The sequence below is a fragment of the Tachyglossus aculeatus genome, chromosome 24 (genome assembly GCF_015852505.1).
Source record: "Tachyglossus aculeatus isolate mTacAcu1 chromosome 24, mTacAcu1.pri, whole genome shotgun sequence".
In the NCBI taxonomy this organism is placed as follows: Eukaryota; Metazoa; Chordata; class Mammalia; order Monotremata; family Tachyglossidae; genus Tachyglossus; species Tachyglossus aculeatus.
In genome coordinates this window covers 14854192-14880553 of record NC_052089.1, presented here as the reverse complement: position 1 = coordinate 14880553, position 26362 = coordinate 14854192, and the positions used below count along the sequence as shown (strand labels likewise).

General features: G+C 37.7%; 1 protein-coding gene across 5 annotated transcripts in view; it reads left to right on the top strand.

Moving 5' to 3' along the window:
- LOC119945196 (ephrin type-A receptor 3-like) overlaps positions 1-26362 on the top strand; it is a 65692-nt gene that overhangs the window by 12994 nt on the left and 26336 nt on the right. For 3 of the 5 annotated variants that reach the window (XR_005456152.1, XR_005456150.1, XR_005456151.1), the window contains exons 1-2: positions 20386-20456; positions 20540-20730. Coding sequence is in view for 1 of the 5 variants with exons in the window: in XM_038766263.1 (XP_038622191.1) it covers positions 10961-11025 (65 nt within the window). In the remaining 4 variants the exon portion in view is untranslated. Of the gene's footprint in view, positions 1-10960; positions 11026-20385; positions 20457-20539; positions 20731-21884; positions 21959-26362 lie in introns of those variants that run through there. The other 2 variants (XM_038766263.1, XR_005456153.1) reach the window with 2 other exon arrangements.

Genomic DNA, 26362 nt, shown 5'->3' with positions numbered 1-26362 from the left:
GCATGAGTATCTTAGCACATATGTTCTTCATTAATTATCACGATAAATTCTGTCAACCTGGAAAATGGTGAAAATAGCATGTTGATGACATCAGAGTCTTGTAAATCAGAAAGCAGGTCTTAGTTTCTTGGTTTTCTCAACCTGACATGCAAGGAAATTACTGACACTGTCATGTTGTTCTCTGTGTTCACACCAAAGCACTTAACCACTTGCTCTATTTTCACGTTTACCATGTGCAAATGAGAGGTGTTTGAACCAGAACGTGTGGTTTAATTTTGGTTGAGGTATGTAAGGATGTCAAGTAGATTAATTGAATGATAAATTGATAACTCACTGTTCTCCTATTCAGAGGTATGCTTTAATATTTCAGACTCATAGGAACTACCAAATTCAAAATGAAAATTGATTTTTATTAGACGTTCTCCATCCTGTGAATTTCAGATGTTTTTATCAAATAAAATCACCCTTGTCATGCTTACTGATCTCTTCAGATAATTCTAGAAAATAAGAATGAAAAAGGAGTTAGAGAAAGGATCATGGGACTTCAGATGTTGCTGGAGCCTAAATCAAGATTCCGTTCACTTGTTTAGGATTATTATGTGTTCCTAGAAATGAAAGTTTGAATTTATTGGAATGACTTCTGAATGTATTGCTGAGACGTAGGCTTTTTGGGTGGGGAAAAAATAAGTATTTGGTAAAACTAGCATGCAATCGTGGGGACCTAATACATTGCTCAGCTATTCTGAAAGGGCTCAGTGGAGAAACAACATATCATTAAAAATTTTTAACAGGACTTTGTTTCCTGGTTTCTAGCCTCAGTGCTAAACTTGAAAAATATTTGTGGATTTCACACTGGCATCCTGTAATCTTTTGCAGGATAGAAAATAAGAGATAACAATGAATGATAATAATTTTGGTATTTGTTAAGCACTTACTTTGTGCCAAGCACTGTTTTAAGCGCTGGGGGAGATACAAGGTAATCAGGTTATCCCACATGGGGCTCACAATCTTAATCCCCATTTTCAAGATAAGGGAACTGAGGCACAGAGAAGCGAAGTGACCTGCCCAAAGTCACACAGCTGACAAGTGGCGGAATCAGGATTAGAGCCCATGACCTCTGACTCCTAAGCCTGTGCTCTTTCCACTGAGCCACGCCAAGGTGCACACGTATTGATGACCATAATAATAAAAGATAGTAGATGGTGTGTCCAACAGGGGAAAAATGAGCACACAATGGCCAGTGTGTGGCCAGTGCCCCCCTTCAAATGAATTGTGAATATGGCCTGTTTAGATTTAACGATAACTATTTCTGAGGCTGCCTGTTGCTGTTTGAGAACTTATCTCTAGTTTCTGCTATTTTTGCTAAAACCAATCAGCCTCAAAACATGGGTTCCATGCCTGTGGCTGATCACAGGTCTCTCTGAAATTCTGAGAAAATCAAATAGTACTTTTTGCAAAATAAAAATTATAGTGAAGAAGAAAAAATATGGATTTTACCCCGGTTATAAAGTTATTCTTTTCACCTTGCCCTAGTGATCTTTAATTGACAAGATACTGTTGGCTAGAGCAGCACATGTGCTCTAATTGCTAATCAACAGATTTGTTTAAAGTGCCTAGGAGGAATTTTAATACTAAGACAAAAAAATGATTGGGTTGTATAACCTTGAGTGGATGAAATAATTATTAGAATTTGATGAGTAGGTATTTTATAGTACTTCCAATTATTTACATTTGTCAGAAAAATTTTGAGCTGGCAGAATGAAAGAAGAAGATATTGTTTCCACAGTGCTGAATTTGTGTCAGCATGGTGAACTTTGGTTAAACCTACACTTGAAAATATTTTTCTCAATTCAATTTGGACCTAAGAAAGATGGATGATACAGGAATACTTCTTGTAAGTTTAGTGCACTATAAATTCTATTTGCTAAATCCTCTAAATGCATTTTAGTTTGAATCTGACACAGCATAGAAACTATTCCCATAACATTTTGTCCTGAGAATGACAGTAGTAATTAATTGCTCTTTCTCCGTAACCTGAATTAAGCTCGTTTTAAATAACTAGTGAATTTCTATTGAAGGCTCATCTCCTCCAGGAGGCCTTCCCAGGCTGTTTCCCCTTTCCTCAGCTCCCCCTCCCCTCCCCATCGCCCCGACTCTCTCTTTGCTCTACCCCCTTCCCCAAAGCACTTGTGTATATATGTACATATCTATAATTCTATTTATATTAATACTTGCTTTGATGTGTATGTATCTATAATTGTTTTATTTATGCTGATGCTATTGATGCCTGTTTGCTTGTTTTTATATCTGTCTCCCTCTTTTAGACTGTGAGCCCATTGTGGGCAGGGCTTGTCTCGCTTTGTTGCTTAATTGTACTTTCCAAGCGCTTAGTATGGTGCTCTGCACACAGTAAGATCTCAATGAACACGACTGAAAGAATGAATGAATGAGTTCTTTGTTATAAGGCATAATCAAACTTTCTATATTTAAGGTCATGTATTTTTCTTTTTAATGCCAAACTAATGTATTGCTAAGCCTAATGGTGATCATCTTCTTCTTTCTGACAAAGCAATTTGCATAGGTTTTTACATGTGATTAAAAAAATAAGCGATTGACATTTCCCCTCTGAAATCCTCTTCAGCCACCAGATATATTTCTTTTCTCACAGAAAAACCTTGGGAATTGTCCTAGGCTATTTGGTACTACCTAGTGCTTTGTCTTTATTTTCCACTTCCTCCAGCCTGGATAGAAGTAGAAAAAAGAAAGCCGTTTAAGTGTCTTTGACTGTCTCTGCTGGTCCCAGCTCTCTTCTGATTATCTAGGGGCTCTGCCTTGTACATACTGACAGCGAATACCTAAGAAACCTTTGAAAAGTTATGGTGGTGTTTAGAGAAATTGATAAATCTACGTGGCATTTTGTTGTTCCCTTTAAAGAGCCCTGTAAACAAATACATGTCTGCACTTTTTAGAGCACCACCAATTATTATGGAATTGTTTTGGCCTTTCTAAAGTCTGTGGTTAAACTGCAGATTGGAAATGACAGTTGCCAAATTTGTAGTGCTCTGCTCAAAATCACATTCGTTTTGAAAAATATAAAGGATGTGTATTTTGCTACCAAGTACTCTGTGGAGTACCTCTGTATGGGTTGTTCACTACCTTTTAATTGTCCTGAAATTACTGCTGTCTGGCTTCATCACTTCCTTCATCACTTGTGGTCTTCTTTCAAAATATATATGTTAGGACCACTTAATGTTGAGAAATGCATTGAATTATACTTGATTCCACAATTGTAGTTGAAAATCAGATAATTTTACCCCTGTTTGAGCCCTCATGTCTCTCTGTCTTGTGGGTGTACCAACTGAAAGAATATTAAGTGAGAGGATTTATGTTTCTATGTTCTCTAAGATACTAACATCATCCCTTGGAGATGACTCAAGCAGGCTTTTTTGGGAATCAAAGATAGAAGGGAATTCTATGGACAACTTGAATTGTACATGGAAACAAAAGAACCTATGCAAAACTACACACCACCATGATTACATCATTTTTTATGGCATTTGTTCTTGTTACAGTGTCCTAAGTGCTAGAGTAGCACTTAGTACAGTGCTCTACACACAGTAACTACTCAATAAGTATGATTGAATGAAAGTTAATAAGTTGATCACTGTCCCTGACCCACTTGACTTGCTCTATGTTGGTAACTCTTGATGTGAATGTACACCCCCCTGCACAACAGGAGTTTTTCCAGGGTTGTAGTCAGCCCTGGATTTACAGAAGTACCAGATGTGGTACCAGAATTAAGCAAAACTTTTCATTTTTTCACACATAGTAGGGTGAAATTTTCTCCTTCTACCTTCCGATTTAATTGTTTCCACTGTGCTTACTAGTGCTATTTTTAAAAAGAACAAAATATCCACTAATGGTGGATTTTGGTAACTTGTAATTTTTCAATCACCTGGAACATTGTTAAGTGTGTCCAATGGGGATTATTCAAAAATGTTCTGCTGAGGTTGCTTGATAATGAACAGAAGCAAAGAGCATTGTCATTGTAACTGAAATTACTGGTCTGAATGTTTTATTTTCTGATACTTGACTAGAGTAGGGTCCCTCCTTCAGTTGCACAAGGAAGGATAATTTTAGAACTGCTGTTTTGCAAATTCCAAAATGTTTTAAATACTATTTCCTCCTGCTCATCTCAGGATGCTTTGGACCTTGAAGACTACCATTCATTTTTTATAAAGTCACTCTTGAAAAAGTGACGTCATAAAATCTGCCAGGGATAACTATTTCACTATGGCATCAGATGTGAAATGGAATGTTAGTCTCCTTTCAGTTATTTCTTCTTTACTGTTGTGGTAATGAAAGTGTAGACAAGAAATGAATACAGGGGCCCTGTGTTTTGATTCCAAGCATTAGAAAGGGATTCTTTTCCCAAGTTGGCAAGAACTTCTGATGAGGCAGCTAATTACCGTTTATTTTTCCCTCAAATCTGGGTACTCCAGAGTCCAAGTAGTTGCACAGGAGGCAAATGTCTTCAGGAAGTTGTGTAAATAATGGGCAACTCTGCTGTCCCAATAAATGACAAAGTTATACAACACTATGAAAGACCTAGTTCAGTGAATTGCCTCAGTTTGATTTTCTTTCACGGTTGTGATGTTGCTTGGGAAAGTGTTCCCTGGACTCTAGTTACACACAGAGAATTACAGCCCAGTAACCTGCCTGTCTGGCATTTCTGCCAGTGGAGTACATTTGCACATGTTTCAGTATCAGAATTGAGGACAAGGGAGGTGAGCTGTGCACTCCTACATAGTTCCAGGGATTTAACCGGTATTGTTTATTGTGCATCTATTGTTTGTAGAGCACTATATTAGGAATTTGAGAGAGCACAATGGAATTAGTACATATATCCCTGCCTCTAAGTAGCTTAGATGAATGAGGTTTAGTATCTACCCAGTATAAAGCCCACTACATAATGTTTACTAGAAGTCCCATGTACAAGTTAAACACAACGGTTACTAACCTATTGTGTTGCTCTTTAAATAAAACGGTGTCAGTAACCTATTTGTGATAGATTGAATCCTAAAAAAGTGGTGGTTTATATTCTCTGGTGATTTTATGCTGGTTTTAAAGTCTCACTCAAACTGATCGTGTTCATAAAATATAAGAGCTGGATAATATCATGGCTGTAATGCTAGTAATGGATGTAGATTCAAGTTCACTTTACCAGAAATGATTTTAATAGCCTACTATCATTTTTCTGTATGGACTATGAAGAAATATCTAGTTCTTATTGTACTTAGAATATGTGTGAAATTTCAGTTTTTCAGTTTTTTTCTTACCAAATTGATTTTGTTTGTGGAGTAGCATGATTTCAGAAACATTATGTATGGTTAAAAATATTATATATATGCATGTATATGTCATAAAGGTTATTTTATTTCATTAGTGGTTATCAATCTCTCCCCTTTTCCTCAAGTAGCTGAAATAACTCATCTTCAAATGCGAAAGACAAACTAAAAGTGCAGTTATGAGAGTTCAAAATTCAGATCGATATAATCATTTTGGTATTTATTGAATGCTTACTTGGTGTCAAGCACTGTCCTAAGCTCTGGGCTAGTAGAAGTTAATCAGGTCAGACACAGTCCCTTTCCTAGATAGGGCTCACGGTCTAAGTAGGAGGGAAAACAGGTACTGAATCCTCATTTTACAGATGATGAAACTGAGAAGTAAGTGATCTGCCCAGTCACATAGCAGGCATGTGGCAGAGCTGGAGTTAGAACCCAGGTCCTCTGACACCCAGGCCTGCTCTTTCCACTAGGCCATATTGCTCCTCTGTAAATTAAGAGATTATTTAGGTTCGATTCTTTTTTTTTTCTTTTAGTGTTTTTTTTTCCATTATCCAGCTACATATCTTCACACCTTCTGGCTCTGAAGAAGGTAAAGACCCTTCTGGCAGATGAGGAAAGCTAATATGTAAGCTGGGGAGACAATAAAAGAAGTTTTATTGCAATAGAGCATAAATACAGCCCTATAACTATGGATAGGTTTTAAGAACCCGGTCACACAACAATCTGTTTGGCTTTGGTACTAACTCATCTTTTGTCTGCTTAGGCGAGCATTTAGAATTGTGATACTTTCCTTGGTTTTTAAACTTTTCCTTATGTTCTTTTTTCTCCAAAAGTGGACATCTGCAAGACAGCATTATATATTCTATATCAAGCATGTGCTATATCCATTTCTCTAAAATGTTTTGCCATTGGGACTTTCTATCCTAGACAGACACTTCTATTTTTTAGAGTTTTATTTGTGAAACCAGATGTACTTTGAATGTAAAACAAACTAGGGTGGTATTCCCCGCATTTTCCTGTAAGCTACTTAAGTGAGTGGATTTGGTCATTAGCTGAGTGTCCTAAGTAGAATCCAGTTTGTTTTCTGCTGATGCGCAATTTGATTACTTTTGGTGGGATTTAGTACAATTCTGGTAAAAATATCTCTTTCAATCAATCACTGGTATTTAATGTGTGCTTAGTGGGTCAAGAGCATTGTACTAAGGGCTTGGGAGAATACAATATACAGTCTGCACACTGCAAGCACTCAATAAATCTGATTGATTGAGCTGGTAGACATGTTCCCTGCTACTTTCTTCCTTGATTTTATCTTTGTTCATTTCAATGCAGTTGGAGAGCCCTTGTTAACAATGTATGGGTTTGAACTGCTGAGCTAGGTTTTGAATATATTCATTTAGTCAGTCGTATTTATTGAACACTTACTCTGTGCAGAACATTGTACTAAGCAATTGGTAGCATACAATACAACAATAAATAGGCACATTCCCTGCCTGCAATGAGCTTATGGTCCAGGACCTACTTTGAGTTGTTATTATGATTATCATTATTTGTTAAGCACTAACTATGTGCCAAACTCTGTACTAAGTACTAAAGTAGATGCAAGGTGATCAGGTTAGGCACAGCCCAGTTTAAGTAGGATATTCCTTCCACATATATTCTCCCTGCCTAGGAATTTCTCCACTTCACATTTAGAACAGTACAGACAAATTTTTCCTGTTATAATTTTAGATGAATGGAGTTGATTGTAGAATTTTAAAGTTTATTTGATTCATCTGGAGCCACTTTGTATTTATCCATTTTTTTTCAGTGCTTCCGTTATATTCTGTTTCAATCTTTTGTATGGTCTTGTTATTGTTGTTATTACTGCTATAGTTTTCACTTTCTTGAAGAAGCCTTCATAATGGTCTTTTATCAGTTTGTTCTTTAATCATTTTCCAAAGTGCTTGTCGAGCATACTGCCTTGGACATTTTTTCCTTCTGCTTTCATGTGTTATTTCTCACAAACATTTTCAAAGTCTCCTTTTGGACCCTTTTTTATGCTGTCATCACGTTTTTCTTATTTGATAATGAGGTTGTATGTATTAGGAATACATCATTTCATTTGCCAATTTATATTTAAAGCTCAGTGTCCATTATTCTTCAAGCTCTTTTTCACTAAATTAGCATTTTACTGATGGATTCTGGACTCCCTAATTTGATCTTCTTAGAGCCAGTTTTAACTTCAATCTGGTAGTATGAACTGGTGCAACAACACTTTGTATCTCAGTCAAGATTCAATTGTATCTCCCTCAGGCCCACTGCACTTATGTACATATCCATAATTTATTTATATTTATGGATGTTTCCTCCAATAGGCTGTAAACTCACTGTGGGCAGGGAATGTACCATCTCTGTTATATTGCACTCTCCCAAATGCTTAGTACAGTGCTCTGCAACAGTAAGTGCTTAATAAATAAGATGGATTGATTGATCTCAATAATATATTAATCCATTTCTTGATGACTCCTTTTGGGATTTTCCAGATTCACTGATTATTTTTAATGTGTCAAATTCATGAACTGTATGGTAATAGCTTTGATAAAAGCTACCACTTGGATTTCTCATCCACTTTATTGTTCTTTTTCCAGACTTGCAAATGAGGCATTCGTGATTTCTATCTTTCTATTCTAGAATGGTGTTTAGGTGCCTTTACATTATGGTTTACAATAACCACTGCTGAAGCGCATCTACTGCTTTCTCATAGAACTCTTCAATTTCCTTACTCCCTGCTATTTGTGCTAGATTGTATACTTGCACAATCCCTCTGTTGGTCTACTGGAAAAAAAATCACAATATCATAGGGTAACTGTGGTCTAAGCCTAGTTCTGCCTGTTGGGGCTACACAGTCAGTGACAAAGATTTTTATCTAACGAATTACCCAGGGCATTCCATAAGATGGATAGACCTACCAGAAATTGTGGAAAATAGCTGGTTAATTTGAGTAGTGAAGTCCAGAGTAGCCACAACGCAACCACCTTCCAAGTCATGGTGACATAGCACGGTATCAATACCATCCTTTGGTTATTAAAACTGTTAAAGAATCTTGCCCATAAAAAAAATTGCATGCCCTTTACAGTGGACTATATCCCTGCTAACTCATTCACTTGTTGCACTCCATGCCCTAATGGGAACATGACCTGTAGGGAAGAGGGAGTGTGAGTGGCACTACACAAACCACTATCACTATAATCAATTCCTTGGCGCTGGTTTGTCTGTCATTCCTGGTAGGAGACTCCATCCCATTTGCACAAGTTTTTAATAGGTTGCAGAATCCAATGAGCAGGAATAATGGATCTGCTATAAATCCAGTACTTCCTTTTCAGCTTGCTATTCTCTTATTGACTAATGCTGTTCCTCATGGCAAAAAGTTCTTTGGATCTCCCATTTCATGTATGTCAATGATGCTTGCTTTAATCTTTTTAGGTTCTTTGAGTGAGGCATCTTTGAGCACTTGCAATGATAGGATGGCTATCTACCTATCTATATACAACTTAATGATTCCATTAGCATTAGTCTGCTGGTTTCATGCTGTGCCGGTTCTATTATAGGTTTTGCTTTTTTGTTTTGGGGGGAGTTTTTCAACAGTGATGAAGCCCATTCCTATTTTCTTGGTATGGAACTTTCAATAATCTTTTTAGTACAGAACATCCATATTGTCCTCCCTTGTTGCCCATTACTGAAGTAACTCCTCTATTTGGCTAGGTTAATCCTAGCCTAATCAAATGCCCCTGCAATATGTCTGGGCTTATTCATTTTATTTTCTTCCCTTCTTGACATATTGATGACCTCTAGAAATATAGATGGCTAATTATAAATGATTAATGAAAGGGCAGCACTTATCCTAGGTAGTTTATTGATGATACATCCATTGCACCATGTATTAATATTTCCTATTGATTTGTGCTTATCTGGAGCCTCCAGGAATGATTCTCTGTTGCTGCTGTCTATTGATTCACCTGTTCTGGTTTGTATTAATAAATACATGTGTAGTTTCTGTAATCTCATGATCAATCATCTGTTTGTTAGCCTTGATCCTCTGTCTGCCTAGTTTGGATGAAGGAAAAATAAACAGATTTTTCTCTACATTCATCACTGCAGCAATGAAAGTGAACTTGGTTTATTTCTTTGTTGTATATATGGTTCCTATATATCCATTTAAACTTTGACCTCTAAAAGCTACTACTTAAACAATTAAGATGCTTGATTTATAGAAAGTCAGCCTCATTTTTCTCAGACGATTCTAAGTAAATTAGATTGTATTTCATTTAGTAATCCACTTGGATAATAATGAAATTCCTACTTTAGTAAGAAGTTTTGAGTTGTTTTGACATGGTAATGTGTATAAATTGCAGTGAATTACTCTATCATTGCACAAACACAATGTCTTCATAAAGAAAACTATTTCATTCTAGTTGTGTGTACATAGCCTCATGTAACTTAATTACCTATTTCAATTTTTTAAACAGAGACATATTTGCTGCTCACTGCACAGTTAATCATGTAAATGTATCCAATGTGAACGACACAGATCTCAATACCAAAGGGCTTTGTTTTAGAAATTGGGCATGATAGTTATAGTACACTATATAATGGATCATCTGAAAAGCAGAACACATCAAATAAGACCTCAGAGAAGCAGCGAGGCCTAGCAGATAGAACATGGGCTTGGGAGTAAGGGGGACCTGGGTTCTAGTCCTGGCTCAGCCATATGTCTGCTGTGTGAACTTGGGTAAGTCATTTCATTCCTCTGGGCCTCAGTTACCTCATCTGTAAAATGGGAATTAAGACTGTGAACCCCATGGGGGACAGCAGTTACTGTGTACAACCTGCTTAGCTTTTATTTACCCCAGTGCTCAGTACAGTGCCTGGCACATAGTAAGAGCTTAATGAATACTCCAAGTAAAATTTTAGCCAACTGAAATAATTTGGGTTGGCTATATTTTGTGCCTTTATCAGAAGTGGTTTTACTTCCTAACTAAGCAATACATTTCTCTGTGACAAAGTTTGTGAGAGAGAGAAAAAAAAAACCCAAAACTGTTAACTTGAATTTTCTTTAGTCCTATCCAGGGGTGCACAGCTAGGTTGGGAGAGGAAAAGGGGAGTGACAGCGTGGTTGGTGTGGAGTGGGCTTTTAATTTTCCCATTATTAATTTTGCCAAGTTTGTCCCACCATTTTCCAGGAATACTCACTTTTTTTCAGCTCCATGCCTAAAACGATAAGCTCATTAGGAGAGGAGGGGGTGGGGTGGCAAGTGGCTGAACACGTGGATCTGACGGAACAGTCCCTGTAGCCCTGGTGCTTTAATTAATTTGGACAGAATTTTGTTGTGGCTTTGCTGTTAGTTTTTAAAGCTTCCCGTACCTCACATTCATGTGTTATACAATGGAAATGAGTTGAGCCATTTTATTTGTGTGTTCCTTTAACAAACTTTGGGCCACCTGAACAAATCATTCACTTCATGTGGCCCCAGCTAAACAGATCTCTCTTTCAGGGAGACATCAAGGTTAAAACCAGACAGCAGGAAAATGGAAACTAATTCCTCTTCCTTTTGTTTTTGTATGCTTTCTTTCAGTTAATCTACTGGATTCAAAAGCAATTCAAGGGGAGCTGGGCTGGATCTCCTATCCATCACATGGGGTGAGTTCAGTAGATTGAAATAGGAAAGTGCTGCTACAGCTCATTGTACTGTGTAATTCCTTTACTACTCTAGAGAACACATGGGGTTGTTGGGGCTTTCAACAGAGTGAGACTGCTTAAGCTAACTAGAAATTTTCAATCAAGTCTGGCACTCCATAGGAGCTTGAAAATGTCCTATCTATATGACCTTCTAAAAGTGTGGGTTTTAAGCACTATCACCAGACATTTTTCTGGGTATAGACTATGCAAAATGTTGGCCCTGAAAGACTGAATTATTTAACTAATTCATGTATGGATCATCCCTCATGTAGAGTTAAGGAAATACCATCATTGGCATGGAATTTATAACAAATGTTGCTTATGTGAATGTTTTCTGAATTGCGGCAATTCCAACAAGGGCTGTACATCTGGATTAGAAGCATGTGTTGGCTAAAGAACTCTTTTTAAAGTGTCTGCGAATCGTCTGGAGTAGTTGAAAATTAGACATTTTATTTGGAGGCACAGAAACCTGGTGCTAGTGGGTTCATATGCCTTCAAATTCTAAGCTTCTTTAAAAAACTAACAGAGTTTTTACAAGCCAGAAGCAGAGTAGCAAAGTGTGGCCTTTCAGGATCCTTGTTGTTTTATGGTGGGTTTTCTGACTGCGATTTTTTTTCTTGTATCATTCTGCTGAAAGGAATGCATTGGTAGGAATGATGGTTGGGGAAGAGGGTCATGATTGAAAGCTACTGGTTTCTGTAAAATTATAAGAGCAAAGTTGAAACAGATTTCAAATCTTTCATTACCAACTGTATCTTGGGAACACAGAGTGAATAAAGAAAGATGGTATTTTAGGGGAGTTTTTAATTGAAACAGAGTTGTATGCTCCCTTTACTTATACATAGTACTATCTTCAAGGTAGCTGCAGGCTGCTTCTCTTAGCAATATCATTTTGTCTTTTGCTTCCTGTTTCAAGAGAAACTAGCATTTAAATTATTACTACTCCCTTTTTGACTAAAGATGTTTTGTATCTGAGATTCTTCATGCTGTCCTCTTTATATCTGTTTCATTTCCTAGCACACCTTGACATTGACAGAATGCCAAATTCTTACACTATCCTGCAGAATATCACATAATCTGAGCTTCATTAGATGCTCAGAAATAGAAGGAGGAAGAAGAGAGCCAAGATCCCGTTTTCCCTGTTAAGTGTGAAAAGATTCAGGCAGCTGGAGTGAGAAGTTAGAGCTCAGGATTGTACTAGGCAACTGAAGTAGTATTTTTATTATTACATACACTTTTTCATCTGAACATCAAGCATAATTATTTTGGAAAACTACCACTTAAATAGTGCTTGCCCATCTAAATTTTCACTTAGGGGAAAGAAGAAAAGCCTTAGGAAAATTTCACCCCAAATTGCTTTTTGTAACGTACCATCTCAAAAATCTACACTCAGCAAGTCTCTTGCAGCAATACCTCTGTCACTTTCTTGTTTTAAGTCTGTATTTCAAGAAGACATATTCCGTGGACTGGGAGAAATATCCACATTTATCAAGTGATTTAAAAGGAAAAACTGTAAGTTTGGCGTGGTGAGGAGGGGCATTTTTTTGTTAAGACTAGTAAAATCCCAACTTGGAAGACTCCCTAATGTCTCCTCTGGTTTGCAGTTGAAAATTAGAATGATGCTGGCAGGCGATGTCAAGCCTGGTGATTTTTAACTCTGCCTTTGTTCTATATCCTCCTTGCTCCTTGTTAGGAGCAAGTACTTGATAGGTAGCTGACTACTGGAGGAATTTCTCTGATGATACCGATGATGATGATGATATTGGTATTTGTTAAGTGTGTATTATGTGCCAATCACTGTTGTAAGCATTGCAATAGGTACATGTTAATTAGGTTGGACACAGATCCTGTCCCACCTGGGGCTCCCAGTCTAAGTAGGAGTGAGAAGGAGTCAACCCCCATTTTGCAAATGAGAAAACTAAGGCACAGAAAATTTAAGTGACTTGCCCAAGGTCATGTGGCAGACAAATGGTGGAGTTGGAAATAGAACTCCCAGGTTCATGATGTATCTTAGAGAAGCAGCGTGGCTCAGTGGAAAGAGCCTGGGCTTGGGAGTCAGAGGTCATGGGTTCGAATCCCAGCTCTGCCACTTGTCAGCTGTGTGACCTTGGTCAAGCCACTTAGCTTTTCTGTGCCTCAGTTACCTCATTTGGAAAATGGGGATTAAGATTGTGAGCCCCACGTGGGACAACCTGATCACCTTGTATCCCCCCCAGCGCTTAGAACAGTGCTTCGCACCTAATAAGTGCTTAACAAATGCCGTTATTATTATTATCCACTAGGCAATGCTGCTTCTATGTTATCCTCTATTCCCACACTGTGCTATCCCCCTAATTCCCCAATCCACCCACCAAGGTCACAGAACAATTTTTCAGTTTATGCTTTTAATTTCTAATTCTACTTGCTTTTTACCATTTTATCAGTAATGGTGGCATACACTGTGATTTCCAAGGGGGAAATAGCTAGTGCTACCATGTAAATTGCATTGATGCTCCTATCCTGAAGATATGAGTGCAGTTGCTGTGTGACAAGATTCCAGCTTAAATTTTTAATGGAGATATTCCTGTTTGTATTCTACTTAACAAAATCACCTTTTGTCTAAATGGGATGATACAAATTTCTTTACTCATTTTCATTTTATGACACTGAAGCCTGAGTAGAGCATCCGCGTGTAAACTGTACTTGACCATAAATGTTTTGCTGTAATTGATAAAGAAGCAAATTACCTGCTATCATAAAAAAGAGGATGAGATGAAAATATCCTTCTTAAAGCCTTTTTTATATTTATTAAATCCTATAATTAATCATGCATTTGTCTGGAAGCTAACTAAAATATGAACTTCAACTTCAGTGGAAAAACATTATAATAAAGATGTCACATCATATTGAAACATTGCTATTAGTGCAGTAGTGATTTATAAGAAAAAGCTAATAAAGCTACACTAGGGGCTGTGATTCACCAAAGAGCTTGTTGGGATGGTGCCAACTACTTTTCCAAGTTCCAACAGTATTCCCATTAGAAGCCATAAATGCCATATCCGCTGGATATTTTTAAATGTAAATTAAAAAAACCAAATGATTTCTTCACCATATCTAATGAGGCCTCCTTGGGTCAAATATTCCTCCTGTACAATATGAAACCAATTAATCGGGGAAAGAATAATCAAGGATGGTTGTCACTTTCATATTCCCCCTGTTTTTCCTTCTAAATGGCATGAAATCTCATTTTTCCCCTCCCTTCATTTCCTTCCAAGAGGTTTCTAGGATAATATTTATATGTGGAAGGGACAATTGGTCAAACATCAGTCTTTTTTAACCATATGTACACATATGGATAAGATTGCACCATCAATAATATATCCTCAATTACCAGTATGGTTTACAAAAGCCAAATTTCTTGTTTTATTTTATTTATTGTTTTATTCTTGTACTGTTAAAATATTTAAGCTTACAAGTGAAAAATCTTTCTGTACTCCAGATCTACCTTTGTAAAATGTACAAATGAGACACTTCACCACCATAATCATTATCATCATCATCATGAAGCTGAACTGACAGGATTTAGTGATGAATTTGAATATGTGAGTTGAATGAAAGAGAGGAGTCAAGGACAATGACAAGGTTACAGGCTTATGAGACAAGGATGGTGGTGCTGTCTACAGTGACGGGAAAGTGAAGGGGAGGACAGTGTTTGGGTGGGAAGAGAAGTTCTGTTCTAGACACTTTAAATCGTTAGCTATGTTAATAAATGTGCCATTTGATCATGTACTCAGCACCTAGATTTTCAAACTTTTTGAACTGCCAAGCCTATCAGTCATAAATAATGTTTCCATAGGTGTCATTTAAGAGAAGGGTAAAAATAGCTACTTAGTTTTTGCTTTGCATATTATTTATATGCTGATTTAGCGTAACACAACTAATCATTAACTGCACTTCACTTAAATTGCAGCAGTACAGATGGAGCTCAGGGGAGATGAGGAAAAACGTCATATTATCCACTATAAGGAGAGTGAATAATGCACACAAAATCTCCTTAAACCCTCCCGACTACAGTTAGAACATTATCTGCCCAAAACACAGAGCCTGGGGGAAATGAAAGTTAAATTAAGGTTTGAGTAATCCATTGCTTTTCTTAAATAATTAGCTATTTGATCATCTGAGGAATCACAACTGTTTTAAATTTCACATAATATTAAATGACCAGTAGACTTCAAAAGGATTTTATGACATTATTATCCAGATTTGCATTATTCTTGGGTACTGTTTTCAAGATATCACAAAGATGTATAGAAAAGTGGTATTAAAGATTACACAGGGTGAATCCAGGGCATGTTGTTTTCAAAATATCATCAAGTTGTCCTCAGATTCTTAAATGCTACCATTAATTAATGCTTTTAGAATATTTTCTTATCCTTTTGTTGCTGATATATACATGTATGTCTGCATATATATATAAACATGCAGCTATTTTCTACATGGTATTGTGCTGTTTAAACTTTTAACAGGGATAAGAGGCTTGGACAGAAGCACAGATAATGATAATAATAATAATAATGGCATTTATTAAGGGCTTACTATGTGCAAAGCACTGTTCTAAGCACTGGGGAGGTTACAAGGTGATCAGGTTGTCCCACGGGGGGCTCAAAGTCTTAATCCCCATTTTACAGATGAGGTAACTGAGGCTCAGAGAAGTTAAGTGACTTGCCCGAAGTCACACAGCTGACAAGTGGCAGAGCAGGGATTTGAACCCATGACCTCTGACTCCAAAGCCCGGGCTCTTTCCACTGAGCCACGCTGCTTCTGAGAGGTGTCTTATTTTCTGGAGATGAAGAACTGATCTTGGAGAGTTAGCTGCATCTCATACAACTCCCTAAGTTTAAGAAAAGGCACAGGATAGTCAAATATTATCCTAAAAAAATCCAAAATTTTTGGAGGAGCAGTTAAACCTAATGGAAAGAACATGGGTCTGGGATTCAGAGAACATGGGTTCTAATCCTGACTCCACCACTTGTCTGCTCTGTGACCTTCAAAGAATGACCAAGGTCACATCTTCTCCAAGAGGCCTTCCCTGATTAAACCCTCATTTCCCTGGCTCAATCTCCCTTCTGTGTTATCTATGCACTTCAAGCCGTGACCTTTGGACACTATATTCATGCCACCTCCAACCCTACAGGACTTATTACATATAACAAATATAACTATATGTAATTATATATAATAAATAATATGTTATAAATTACTTATAGATTATATTCATATTAATTACTGTCTCCCCTTCTAACTGTAAACTTGTTATGGGCATGGAACACGTCTACTAATTCTTTCGCATGTACTCAGTGCTTAGTATGATGTTCTGCAGCCAGTAAGTGCTCAATAAATATGATTAATTGATTGACCTTGGGCAAGCCGCTTAACTTCTCTGTCCCTCAGTTACCTCACCTCTAAATACTTTAATGCTGGAAATTTTCAGGCTATTCATGAAGTCTGGCTTCTAAGAGTTTTATTTACAGGAATTCCAGCTTTTGGTGTTTGTCAATGGTGACTGAAATGCACAAGAAGTATTTTGACAACGGGATGTGAGAAATAACCACCTGGGACTCTGTGAATCAGTCTAAATGCTTCTTCATATGTTGAATAGCTGATGAGGAAAATCAAAAATTTTGACATATGCGGTGTGATTCTTGGTCACTTGGAAATTTTCTGCCTGGGATACATTTTAAATATGTCATTTTTGCCTTTTTTGCTGACCCTCCAAAGAAGCCTGTCTGATTAAATTAGGACAGCTACACAAAACCCATATGGTCCCTCTGTCATTCCTTCCAACATTGTGCAATAGGAAGAGAGTGTAAAAAAAAGTGTACACCAATCAAGCATAATTTATTGGTGTGAAACTCTAGTTTTGAATTAATTTAGGACCTCTTTTCATCTTTTTCTTAGTTGCCATGTTGCAAGTTTTTATGATATTTGAAAGCATTTTTAAAACGTTATTTTTATAGATTGGCATGCTTTGTATTTCTGGAAGAAAATACTTCAAAACAGCATTTTAAATAGTTTAAAAAATTTTTCAGCTAGAAGGTAACATCAGGAAAAATTTTTGAATACTAACAAAATTTTACAAAGGTGCCCCAGGTACTTATTACAATCATTTTTGGCCCTATTGAACTCTTCTCACCACCACCCTTTCCCCCAATCCAGTATATCAGCATCTCTGAACTTTAAACTTCAAACCAAGAGTACATGCACTGTGGCAGGGAGTGTGTCTACCAACTCTGTTATATTACATTCTCCCAAGTACTTACTACCCATCTATGCTCAATAAATATCATTGATTGATCTATGTTCAAACGTTCTAATTTTCTTAGGATTCCTTTCCGCTTTACCAATTACCAATTTATCTGATTGTCATTTTCATTCTTTCGCAGAGATCTTCTCATTTGACATCACATAAATTAGAGGTAAAAGTTGCAGTGTCTGTATCACTAACTTGTCATGTAGTGACTATCCTCATCCCACAGTGACACTGGTCTCTTAATTCCAAGGCCTTTTTGTTTAAAATTATTTGCAGCTCATTTACAGAAAGGTTCATTATGAAAAGAAACAGTGACTAAACATGCAGTCAGTGCAGTTCTTGATTTGGGAAGGCTTGCAGAACAACACTGAAAGACCATCTTATTTAATTAGCTACATAATCAGTCATTCTGTCATTTGCCTAATAGCCTACTGCAGATTAAATATTGTTTTTCTGTGGTTTCAAGAAATGCAAGGTTCTGTTACCATTCCAAGGGATAAATGAAGACTTTACTTAGAATGCATTCTGAAGTTGTTCTGCTTCCTATTTTCTTTTTTCTAGGAATTTAATATGGAATTATTACACTTGTGGGAAGGAGTTTTAGTTCTGTCAGACTGTCAACCTAACTGAAAAGAAGGAATCATTAAAATATTTTTGCTTCTATAGGGAAAATAGATTTACTCTTGTGAAAGTGGATTTATTTGAAGGAATAAAAAACTAGAAACTAAATTTTACCAAAAAATGATACTGCTCTGTTTCAAAATGTTGAGATAATGACAATACTTCTAGTGGTAAAAAAATATTTTCCTTTAAAAGACAGTAGATGAATGTAAACGCATTGTGGGCAGAGAATATGTCTGTTTATTGTTTTATTGTACTTTCCCAAGTACAGTGCTTTGCACACAGTAAACGCTCAATAAATACAATTGAGTGAATGAATGGTTGATTAATTTACTACATCCATTTATGCTGACCCTAAATAAACAGATAGCATCCATATTTCTATTAGTTGCATAATATTGCTTCTCCAGTGGTTCCCAGTTATTGCTCACATCTGACTCTGCATTCACGTTTCCACCATCTGGTTCCCTTATACATAACTGATCTCTTGTATACCTTGATTTGTATCCTCCACCCTTCCAAAACTAATCTTTTTAATGTCCAAATTATTGTTTATCCTTTCCTCCATCCAGGTACACACAAAGTCTGTGGCTTGCTGATCTGTGACTCCCACCACAAATGAAAGGTTTCTGGGAAGCCTATTTTTTAGATTCTTCCAATTAAAACAGTGATTCTGTGATCTTCCCCTCTTACCCCTCCTTTGATTCCCAGGCAGGATCTGGTTGTTAGGGAAATCTGCCTATTCCCTACACTAGCGATGCAATCCCCTCTGATTTTGATCTTGGGAGGCTGGGTATGATGTCACAAAGCACTGTAGGGTGCTTCTCACTGCAGATGCGGTTTCAAAATCTCTAGATCACCAATCCTTTGCACTTTCCATAGACTAAACAGAAAGTGCAACTGTGGGAAGTGGGGTGGTGAAGGGAGCGAAGCAGTTTGGATGTGACTTTATCCAACCTTGGATTCACTGACACTGTCCTCCTTGGTTCGCCTCCTGTCACTCTGACCACTCCTTCTCAGTCTCTTTGGCTGACACCTCTTCTGCTCCCACCTTCTGACAGTGAGGCTCCCTAAAGGTTAACTTCGAGGTCCCCTTCTATTCTCTATCTACACCACCTCACTTGGAGAACTCATTCACTCCCAAGGCTTCAATTCCATTTTTATGCAGATGATTCCCAAATCTACATCTCCAGCTCTGACCTCTCTCCTTCCTTGCAATCTCATATTTTCTTCTGCCTTCAGGACATTTCTACCTGGAGACCCCACCAACAGCTCAAATTAAACATGTCCAGAACAGAGTTCCTTATCTTCCCACCCAAACTCAGTCCTCCCCCTGTCTTTTCAATCACTGTAGACAATAGCACTGTCCTCCCTTTCTCACAAGCCTGTAACCTTGACATTCTCCATCTCTCTCACTCCACTCACACATTCAGTCACCAAATTCTGTTGGTTCTACCTTCACAACACTGCTAAAATTTGCCCTTTCCTCTCCATCCAAATTGCTACCATGTTGATCCAAGCACTTATCCTATCCTGCCTTGATTACTGTATCTGCTTCCTCGCTGATCTCCCGGCCCCCTGTTTCTCCCCATTCCAGCCTATATTCACAGTGCTGCACAGATCAGTTACCAACAAAAACATTCAGTCCATGTTTCCCCACTCCTCAAGAATGTCCTGTGGTTGCCAATCCACCTCTGCATCAAACAGAAACTCCTTACCATTGACTGTAAAGCACTCAATCAGTTTGCCCCATCATACCTAACCTCACTGATCACCCAGTAGAGCCCAAGCCACACACTCCACTCCTCTTGCTCCAGCTTGCCCTGATCTCATCTATTTTGCTGCAGACCCCTCGGAGAATTGTGTTCTTGTCCTGATAATATATGTAGAAGAATGCAGAATGCCTGCTGGACTATAATAATAATAATAATAATGGCATTTATTAAGCACTTACTATGTGCAAAGTACTGTTCAAATCACTGGGGAGTTTACAAGGTGATCAGGTTGTCCCACAGGGGGCTCACAGTCTTAATCCTCATTTTACAAGATGAGGGAACTGAGGCCCAGAGAAGTGAAGCGACTTGCCCAAAGTTACACAGCTGAAATTTGGTGAAGCTGGGATTTGAACCCATGACCTCTGACTCCAGAGCCCGTGCTCTTTCCACTGAGCCATGCTGCTTCTCTGACTATGCCATCCTTAACTGAAGAGTCATATAGGGCATTCTTTGAGGTAGACATGCACATTAGAAATCCTGCAGAATGAAAAGTATCTGGCTAATCAGCACAGCGAAGAACACCGTGGCTACCATGGTAATTGTTACCATGGAATGGCATTATGACATAGCATTAACACTATGCTTCAGTCTTTATGGCTGCGTATTGGTTCAACATATAAGAAACTGTGGCTTGGCCTTTGTAATGTGGCTCATTCCTGCCTGCCTATGCACTCATTTCACTTTGTGCCCCAGTGGGAACGTAACTGGTAAGGGTGAGAGAATATTAGTGCTGTAGCACAAACCTATCTCTAAAAAAATCCCTTCATACTGGTTTTTTTTTTTCTTGAAGTCTCAAGAATGAAACTTGGCCAGTCTTGACAGGAAACATGATCATCCATATCATCAATGAAAAAAAAGGCATCTTAGAAGTGAAAGTTTTCGACTGGAATACAACTGGCCCAACAACCTCATTGTAGAAGAAGGGGAAAATTGTGACCTCGTCACTCTGAGTTTTGACAGTCCCCTGCTCACCCACCTTAGGTGAGAATTAGGTTTATTATGTGGTTTCTAGGTGAAAATTCAGGTCTAGCAGGACAACAGGGTGGAAGCTAAGAATCGGAGAATTCAATCAGTGGCAGCTTCTTTTATGAATGAGGACTGTCTCTCTCTCTCTCTCTCTCTCTCTCTCTCTCACACACACACACACACACACACACACACACACACACACACAGATGGCTAAAGAAGATTATGAAAATTCAAATAGTAGTGGACCCAACAATGGGACTAGGGTTAGAAGAGGTAGTGGAAAAGGTTGAGAGAAAATATGGCACACATATTTTAAGAAAATTGTATTATTCCAAGGCATTCAGAGTTAAGGATATTAATTTGTAAAGAAAAAGAAGAGGAACAGATAACATCATTCACATTAATCATGCCCTAGACTCCTGATTAAAGATGATAGATAGTCATTGAAAGGTAAAACCTTAGTGGACAGTTTTGATTACTCTCATAGGAGGGTAAGTATATAGTGATACCACCAGTGAGTGACCACCATATTGTTTTATTTGGTATGTAAATCTGTTTGATTTACAATGACATGATTTACAGTAATTTTAAAAACATATGTATTTAAACTGGTGCACAGGGAAGTGTATACAAATAATGGTGAAATACGATTTTGGTGTTTGTTCAACCTATTTAAGGAGTGCTCTATAGAAAATGAGGATAAATACGGAATGCAAAGTCTTGGGGTATTTAGAGAGCAAGTGGATTGATTGGGAAATCCTTAGACTCCTTTTCATCATACATGTCACCCATCTGTTAGGTTTTGGTAAATTTTTCTGTTTTCCTTTTAAACGGTCAGGAACAGTCATTTCAGTATGAAAATGGCATAGGATAATCAAACCAAAATATTTATTGGTTAAGTCAGCAAAAGCTAAATCATCTCTATGGGGTTAACTGTTGGAAATCAAAATCTTACATGATGGCAGTAAAAGACAGAAATTTCACAAAACTGCCAATAATGAAAAAAAAATTTTTATTTTGTCAAGAGGAGTACTAGATTTCTATTCCTTTCAGCTCATATAAACCTTACCTATCTTATTCTCAAAATCATGTGGGATCAACTACGATGAATCAAGTCGCTGATCCATGAAATTCCCAAACCACCCCTAGTATTTTTGCCTGTTCAGAGAAAATAGATCCTGCCGCTTGCCAGTTGCCTACCTGAGTTCAGCCGGAAGATCTTTCTTCCTGACCTTTACAGGTAATGTTCTAAAAAGGGATTTTCTTACTATAATTTTGTAGGTATTGTTCAAAGTGTTATTACTTGGCAGCAAAATCACTGAGTCTGTTTATAAATACAACATCTCATTTGTAGAATTAATGACCTGTTACAGTGGTGATGTCCACTGGTTAATAACAATGCATGGAAGAACAAAAGGGTGTTTTTAATGAAGTTTGACTTCATCTATTTCTTTCATGAAGTGACTTCCATTTTCCTCTCATTAAACCAAGGAGAAAATATAGATATATATTCATTCAGTTAAATGAATGCCTAGTCTGCCTCTGAATCTGTACATTAGAATCTTCTGTGAAGTCAGTAGAGAATTATTCACATTGGTTCTATTTCCAAGGTTATTTTCAAGGAAAATTGGGGTTGTAAATGTTTACATTCATTTCAGAGCTGATAAAATAAATATTTGATAATTGATGCCTATCTTAATGACTGACATAGGCCCTCTATCCTCTGCTGAGTCTGCCCCAGCTAGCTGGAATCAGCTATAATAATAATGGTATTTGTTAAGTGCTTACTATGTGGCAAGCACTGTTCTAAGCACTTAGGTAGATACAAGGTAATCAGGTTGCCCCACATGGGGCTCACAGTCTTAATCCCCATTTTACAGATGAGGTAACTGAGGCACAGAGAAGTTGAGTGACTTGCCCAAGGTCACCCAGCAGACACGTGGCAGAGCCGGGATTAGAACCCACGTCCTCTGCCTTCCAAGCCCGGGCTCTTTCCACAAAGCCACGCTGCTTCTCTATCAGTCAAGCTATCTTTCCTTTTTATTTTGTGGTTGTGTTTTGAATTGGGGCACAGAGAGAGGCTCTTCAATTCAAGAATCCTCCTCTTCCCTTTGTAAAGGACACTGACTTAAAACTCTTGCAGTGCTCTCCAGGAAATTCCTCTTGGAACAATTTCTTTCCCCAATGCTCTTCACTTTAATTTTGATTGTCTTTTCATTGTTTGATTCTAGTGTCTTATCCTGATGCTCACTGCCTGACTTTAGCACTCAATAAGTACCACTGGTGGATCTTTTAGGTGCAGTTGCTTTAAGTGTACAAATGTATACTTAAATATATGAGCGCTTGTGTACTCACCCCATCTTCCAAAAGCATTTATTTGCGTTACCTTTATATTCTACTTCCTTCTTCCTACCTGTAATTTAGTTTAGTGTCTGTCTCCTCTGCTAGATTGTAAACTTCTTGAGGTAGGGATCATGTCTACTAGTGTTAATGTGCTCTCCCAACATGCTTTGCTTTGCTTGTAGTAGATGCTCAATAAATACTGTTCATTGATTTCAATATTTAATTATCCTAACACCTTTCAGATAAACTAGGTTGCTACATTGTGGTAATCATCTTTAATCTTTATGAAATAAAAATTACTTTTAGAAATATTTGCTTTTTATGTTTCCATCATAAAAATATTACCAAGTTCACTTTTGCAGTGAACTGCCTATTGCAGACTCCAATTTTATGGAGGGGTTTGCAATGTAGCTGCCATAAAATAAAACTTCTTTACAATTATTTTCATAATTATAGTAATTGCCTGGAAAGATCTTAAGATAAATGGTTTAATAATCAAAGCTCGGAAAAATGGCCACTTAGATTGCATCACAGCTTATGAAACAAGGGAAACCTGATTTCTTACCACTACTAGAGTAGTGAATATTTATTTGGGATTGTGCATGTTAAAATGTTTTAAATTAAGCTCATGTTCTTTTAACCATTGTATATTTGTAAATTTAGATGTACTTGTCACAGCCATTAGATTGTATGCTACTTCAAGGTTAGAACCTTTTTTTTAAACTTGTTCTGCAGAAGCGCCCTTCTAAAGTGTTTGACATTTAGTAATTGTTAGCAAGTACATTTCAATGTCACAAAAGCATATATGCTCTGCTTTATTCTCTGACTCTAGAGAAAGGTATGTGCAGTTTCGTATTGGCTTTTAAAGGCTAGTAAGATTTCTCTACACTTGCTTATATGGAAGCTTGCTGGAACCAAGCTGGAATTCTTCTGGGGACCTTCCCAACCAGCCAACTGGGTTCCTGAAGCTGGAAAATGATCTGATCTAGTCTGGAAAGTCCTCCTCTTGCTCCTCCACCTCCCTCCAGCCCAAAATCTTCCTTGGGAGCACCTGTTTGATGGAGAGAGAGGCACTAGTCAATTTTGCATTCTCCATGAAAATTGTTGTAATCCTGTCCATACCTTTTACAGAATATTATAGAGTAGCAGGCATTTCATGGTGAAGACAGCATAATTGTCAACTAATTAAAAAATCTATTCAGACACCAGACAGCAGAAGGATGCATCTTGCAGCCATTGCAGAATATATATTTCCCATCTGGAGACCAGCAGAAACAATCACCCAGACAATCAGGGCAGAAATGCAACTTGTGTCTGATCAGGATAATCATCTGATTTAGGTGGGGCATAAAATTTCAATTTGCGAAGATGTCAGCCATTGAAAATTTGCTTTTCTTAGGAAGTGGAGAAAGTGCTCATCAATTTTACTTATTGGATTTGAAAGAAGAGACAGAAACAGTAACCCCAACTTAAGCATGTCAATGTCAAAAGAATAATAGTTAAAGGGCAGATGCATCAGAAAGCTGTGGAAAGAGAAAGGCATTAATAATATTAAAGACCAATACCTTGGAAAATGTTTTATCTCACTAGTCTTTAGAATTCTTAGCACATTAAAGCATATAACTTTTTTATGGCAGGTCAGGAAGTCAAGAATACAGGGAACTTAGTTCAGGACAGTTTCCTTAACAAAAATGGAGCAGAAAATTAAGGCAATTATCTGGATAATTGGAGTAAAAAAAAAAAACTACTTTGTCAGCAAAGTTATCCAGTTAATTAGACATTTTGGAAGGTGCAGTCCTTCAATCAATCAATCAATCGTATTTATTGAGCGCTTACTATGTGCAGAGCACTGTACTAAGCGCTTGGGAAGTACAAATTGGCATCACATAGAGACAGTCCCTACCCAACAGTGGGCTCACAGTCCTTCATTCAGTTCATAAGTGAACCAGTTAGTGATTTTTCAATGACATCATTAATATGACAAATAAATACACCCAGAAAGGGCTAAATTTAATTTGGAACAACAACTATGTCCCAATCTGATTACCTCGTGTCTAGCCCCAGTGCTTAGAACACTGCTTGACAAATAGTAAGCACTTAGCAAATACCATTATTCTTATTAACTGATGGATATCCTAGATAATCTGATGAAATATAGTCTTTGTATTACACGGGAAGCAAAGGCTGAAAGGCAGTGTGTCTACTGGAAAGGGCAAATGAATGGGAGTCTGGAGATATTGCTCTAATGCAGGCTTTGTAAATTATTTAATTTCTCTCTGCCTCACATTACTTAGATGTAAAATAGGTCAAAACTGTTTGTTCTCCCACCCTCTTAGACTGGGAGCTCTTTGTGAAAATGGGACGGTCTATTCACAGCTGGCAATAGATTAGTGGATTCCTGCTTTGGCACATAGTAAGATTTCATAAAACCTGGCTTCTCAGTTTTGTGCACTTTCTGCAAGGCCATGCTGCTTCACCTGATTTACGCAGTAAGCTCCTTGTGGGAAGAGAATCTGTCTACCCACTCTGTTTTATTGTACTCTCCTAAGTGTTTAGTTCAGTGCTCTGCACACAGTAAGCACTCAATAAATACCATTAGTTGATTGATTAAGGAAATGGTGAATCACATTCTTAATTTGAAATAATAGGGCATTGTTAGCAGAGGACCCAGTTTAGCTGGCAGAAGTTGGAACAGGGATTGAGTTCCTTGAGCAAAGACTTCATGAAGATTGGGATGCCAGGAAAGAAGGTTGAAAAAGAGACAAACCCTATTTTGGAATAAACTCATCAGTACAGCAAGGATAAGTCCTTAAGGGTAAACAACATGTGAGGGCTTGCTGTTCAGTTTTTTTTCAGCCAAATTCACAGGTTTGGGTAGGGCCCCCCATGAGTAATATTTTTGAGGCTACAAAGTATAGCTCTTTCTCTCCCTCTCTCCCCCTTCTCTGCCTCATCTTTCTTCTCCCCTCCTCTCCCTGCCCTCCTCTCCATCTCCCTTTAGCTCTAGTATGAGGAAAAAGAGAGATGAAGAAAGACCATCCTATCCTTTGGATGTTGACAGCATATTATCAGTATGGAATCCTATAGGTATTTTTACACAGGGTCAAATTTAAGAAAGACTCTGTATATCATTCTTTAGTGTCTTTGAGGTAAAGAGAGTTAAAAACAAAGCAAAACAATCAAGATTACTTATGACCACTTAGCCTCTTGTGGCTGGAGCCACAGTGCTATTACTGAGAGTTCAAAGTGCTGCTTTCCTGTCTGAGAGTGACACCAAGGACTTGGATGTGTATTTCTGATA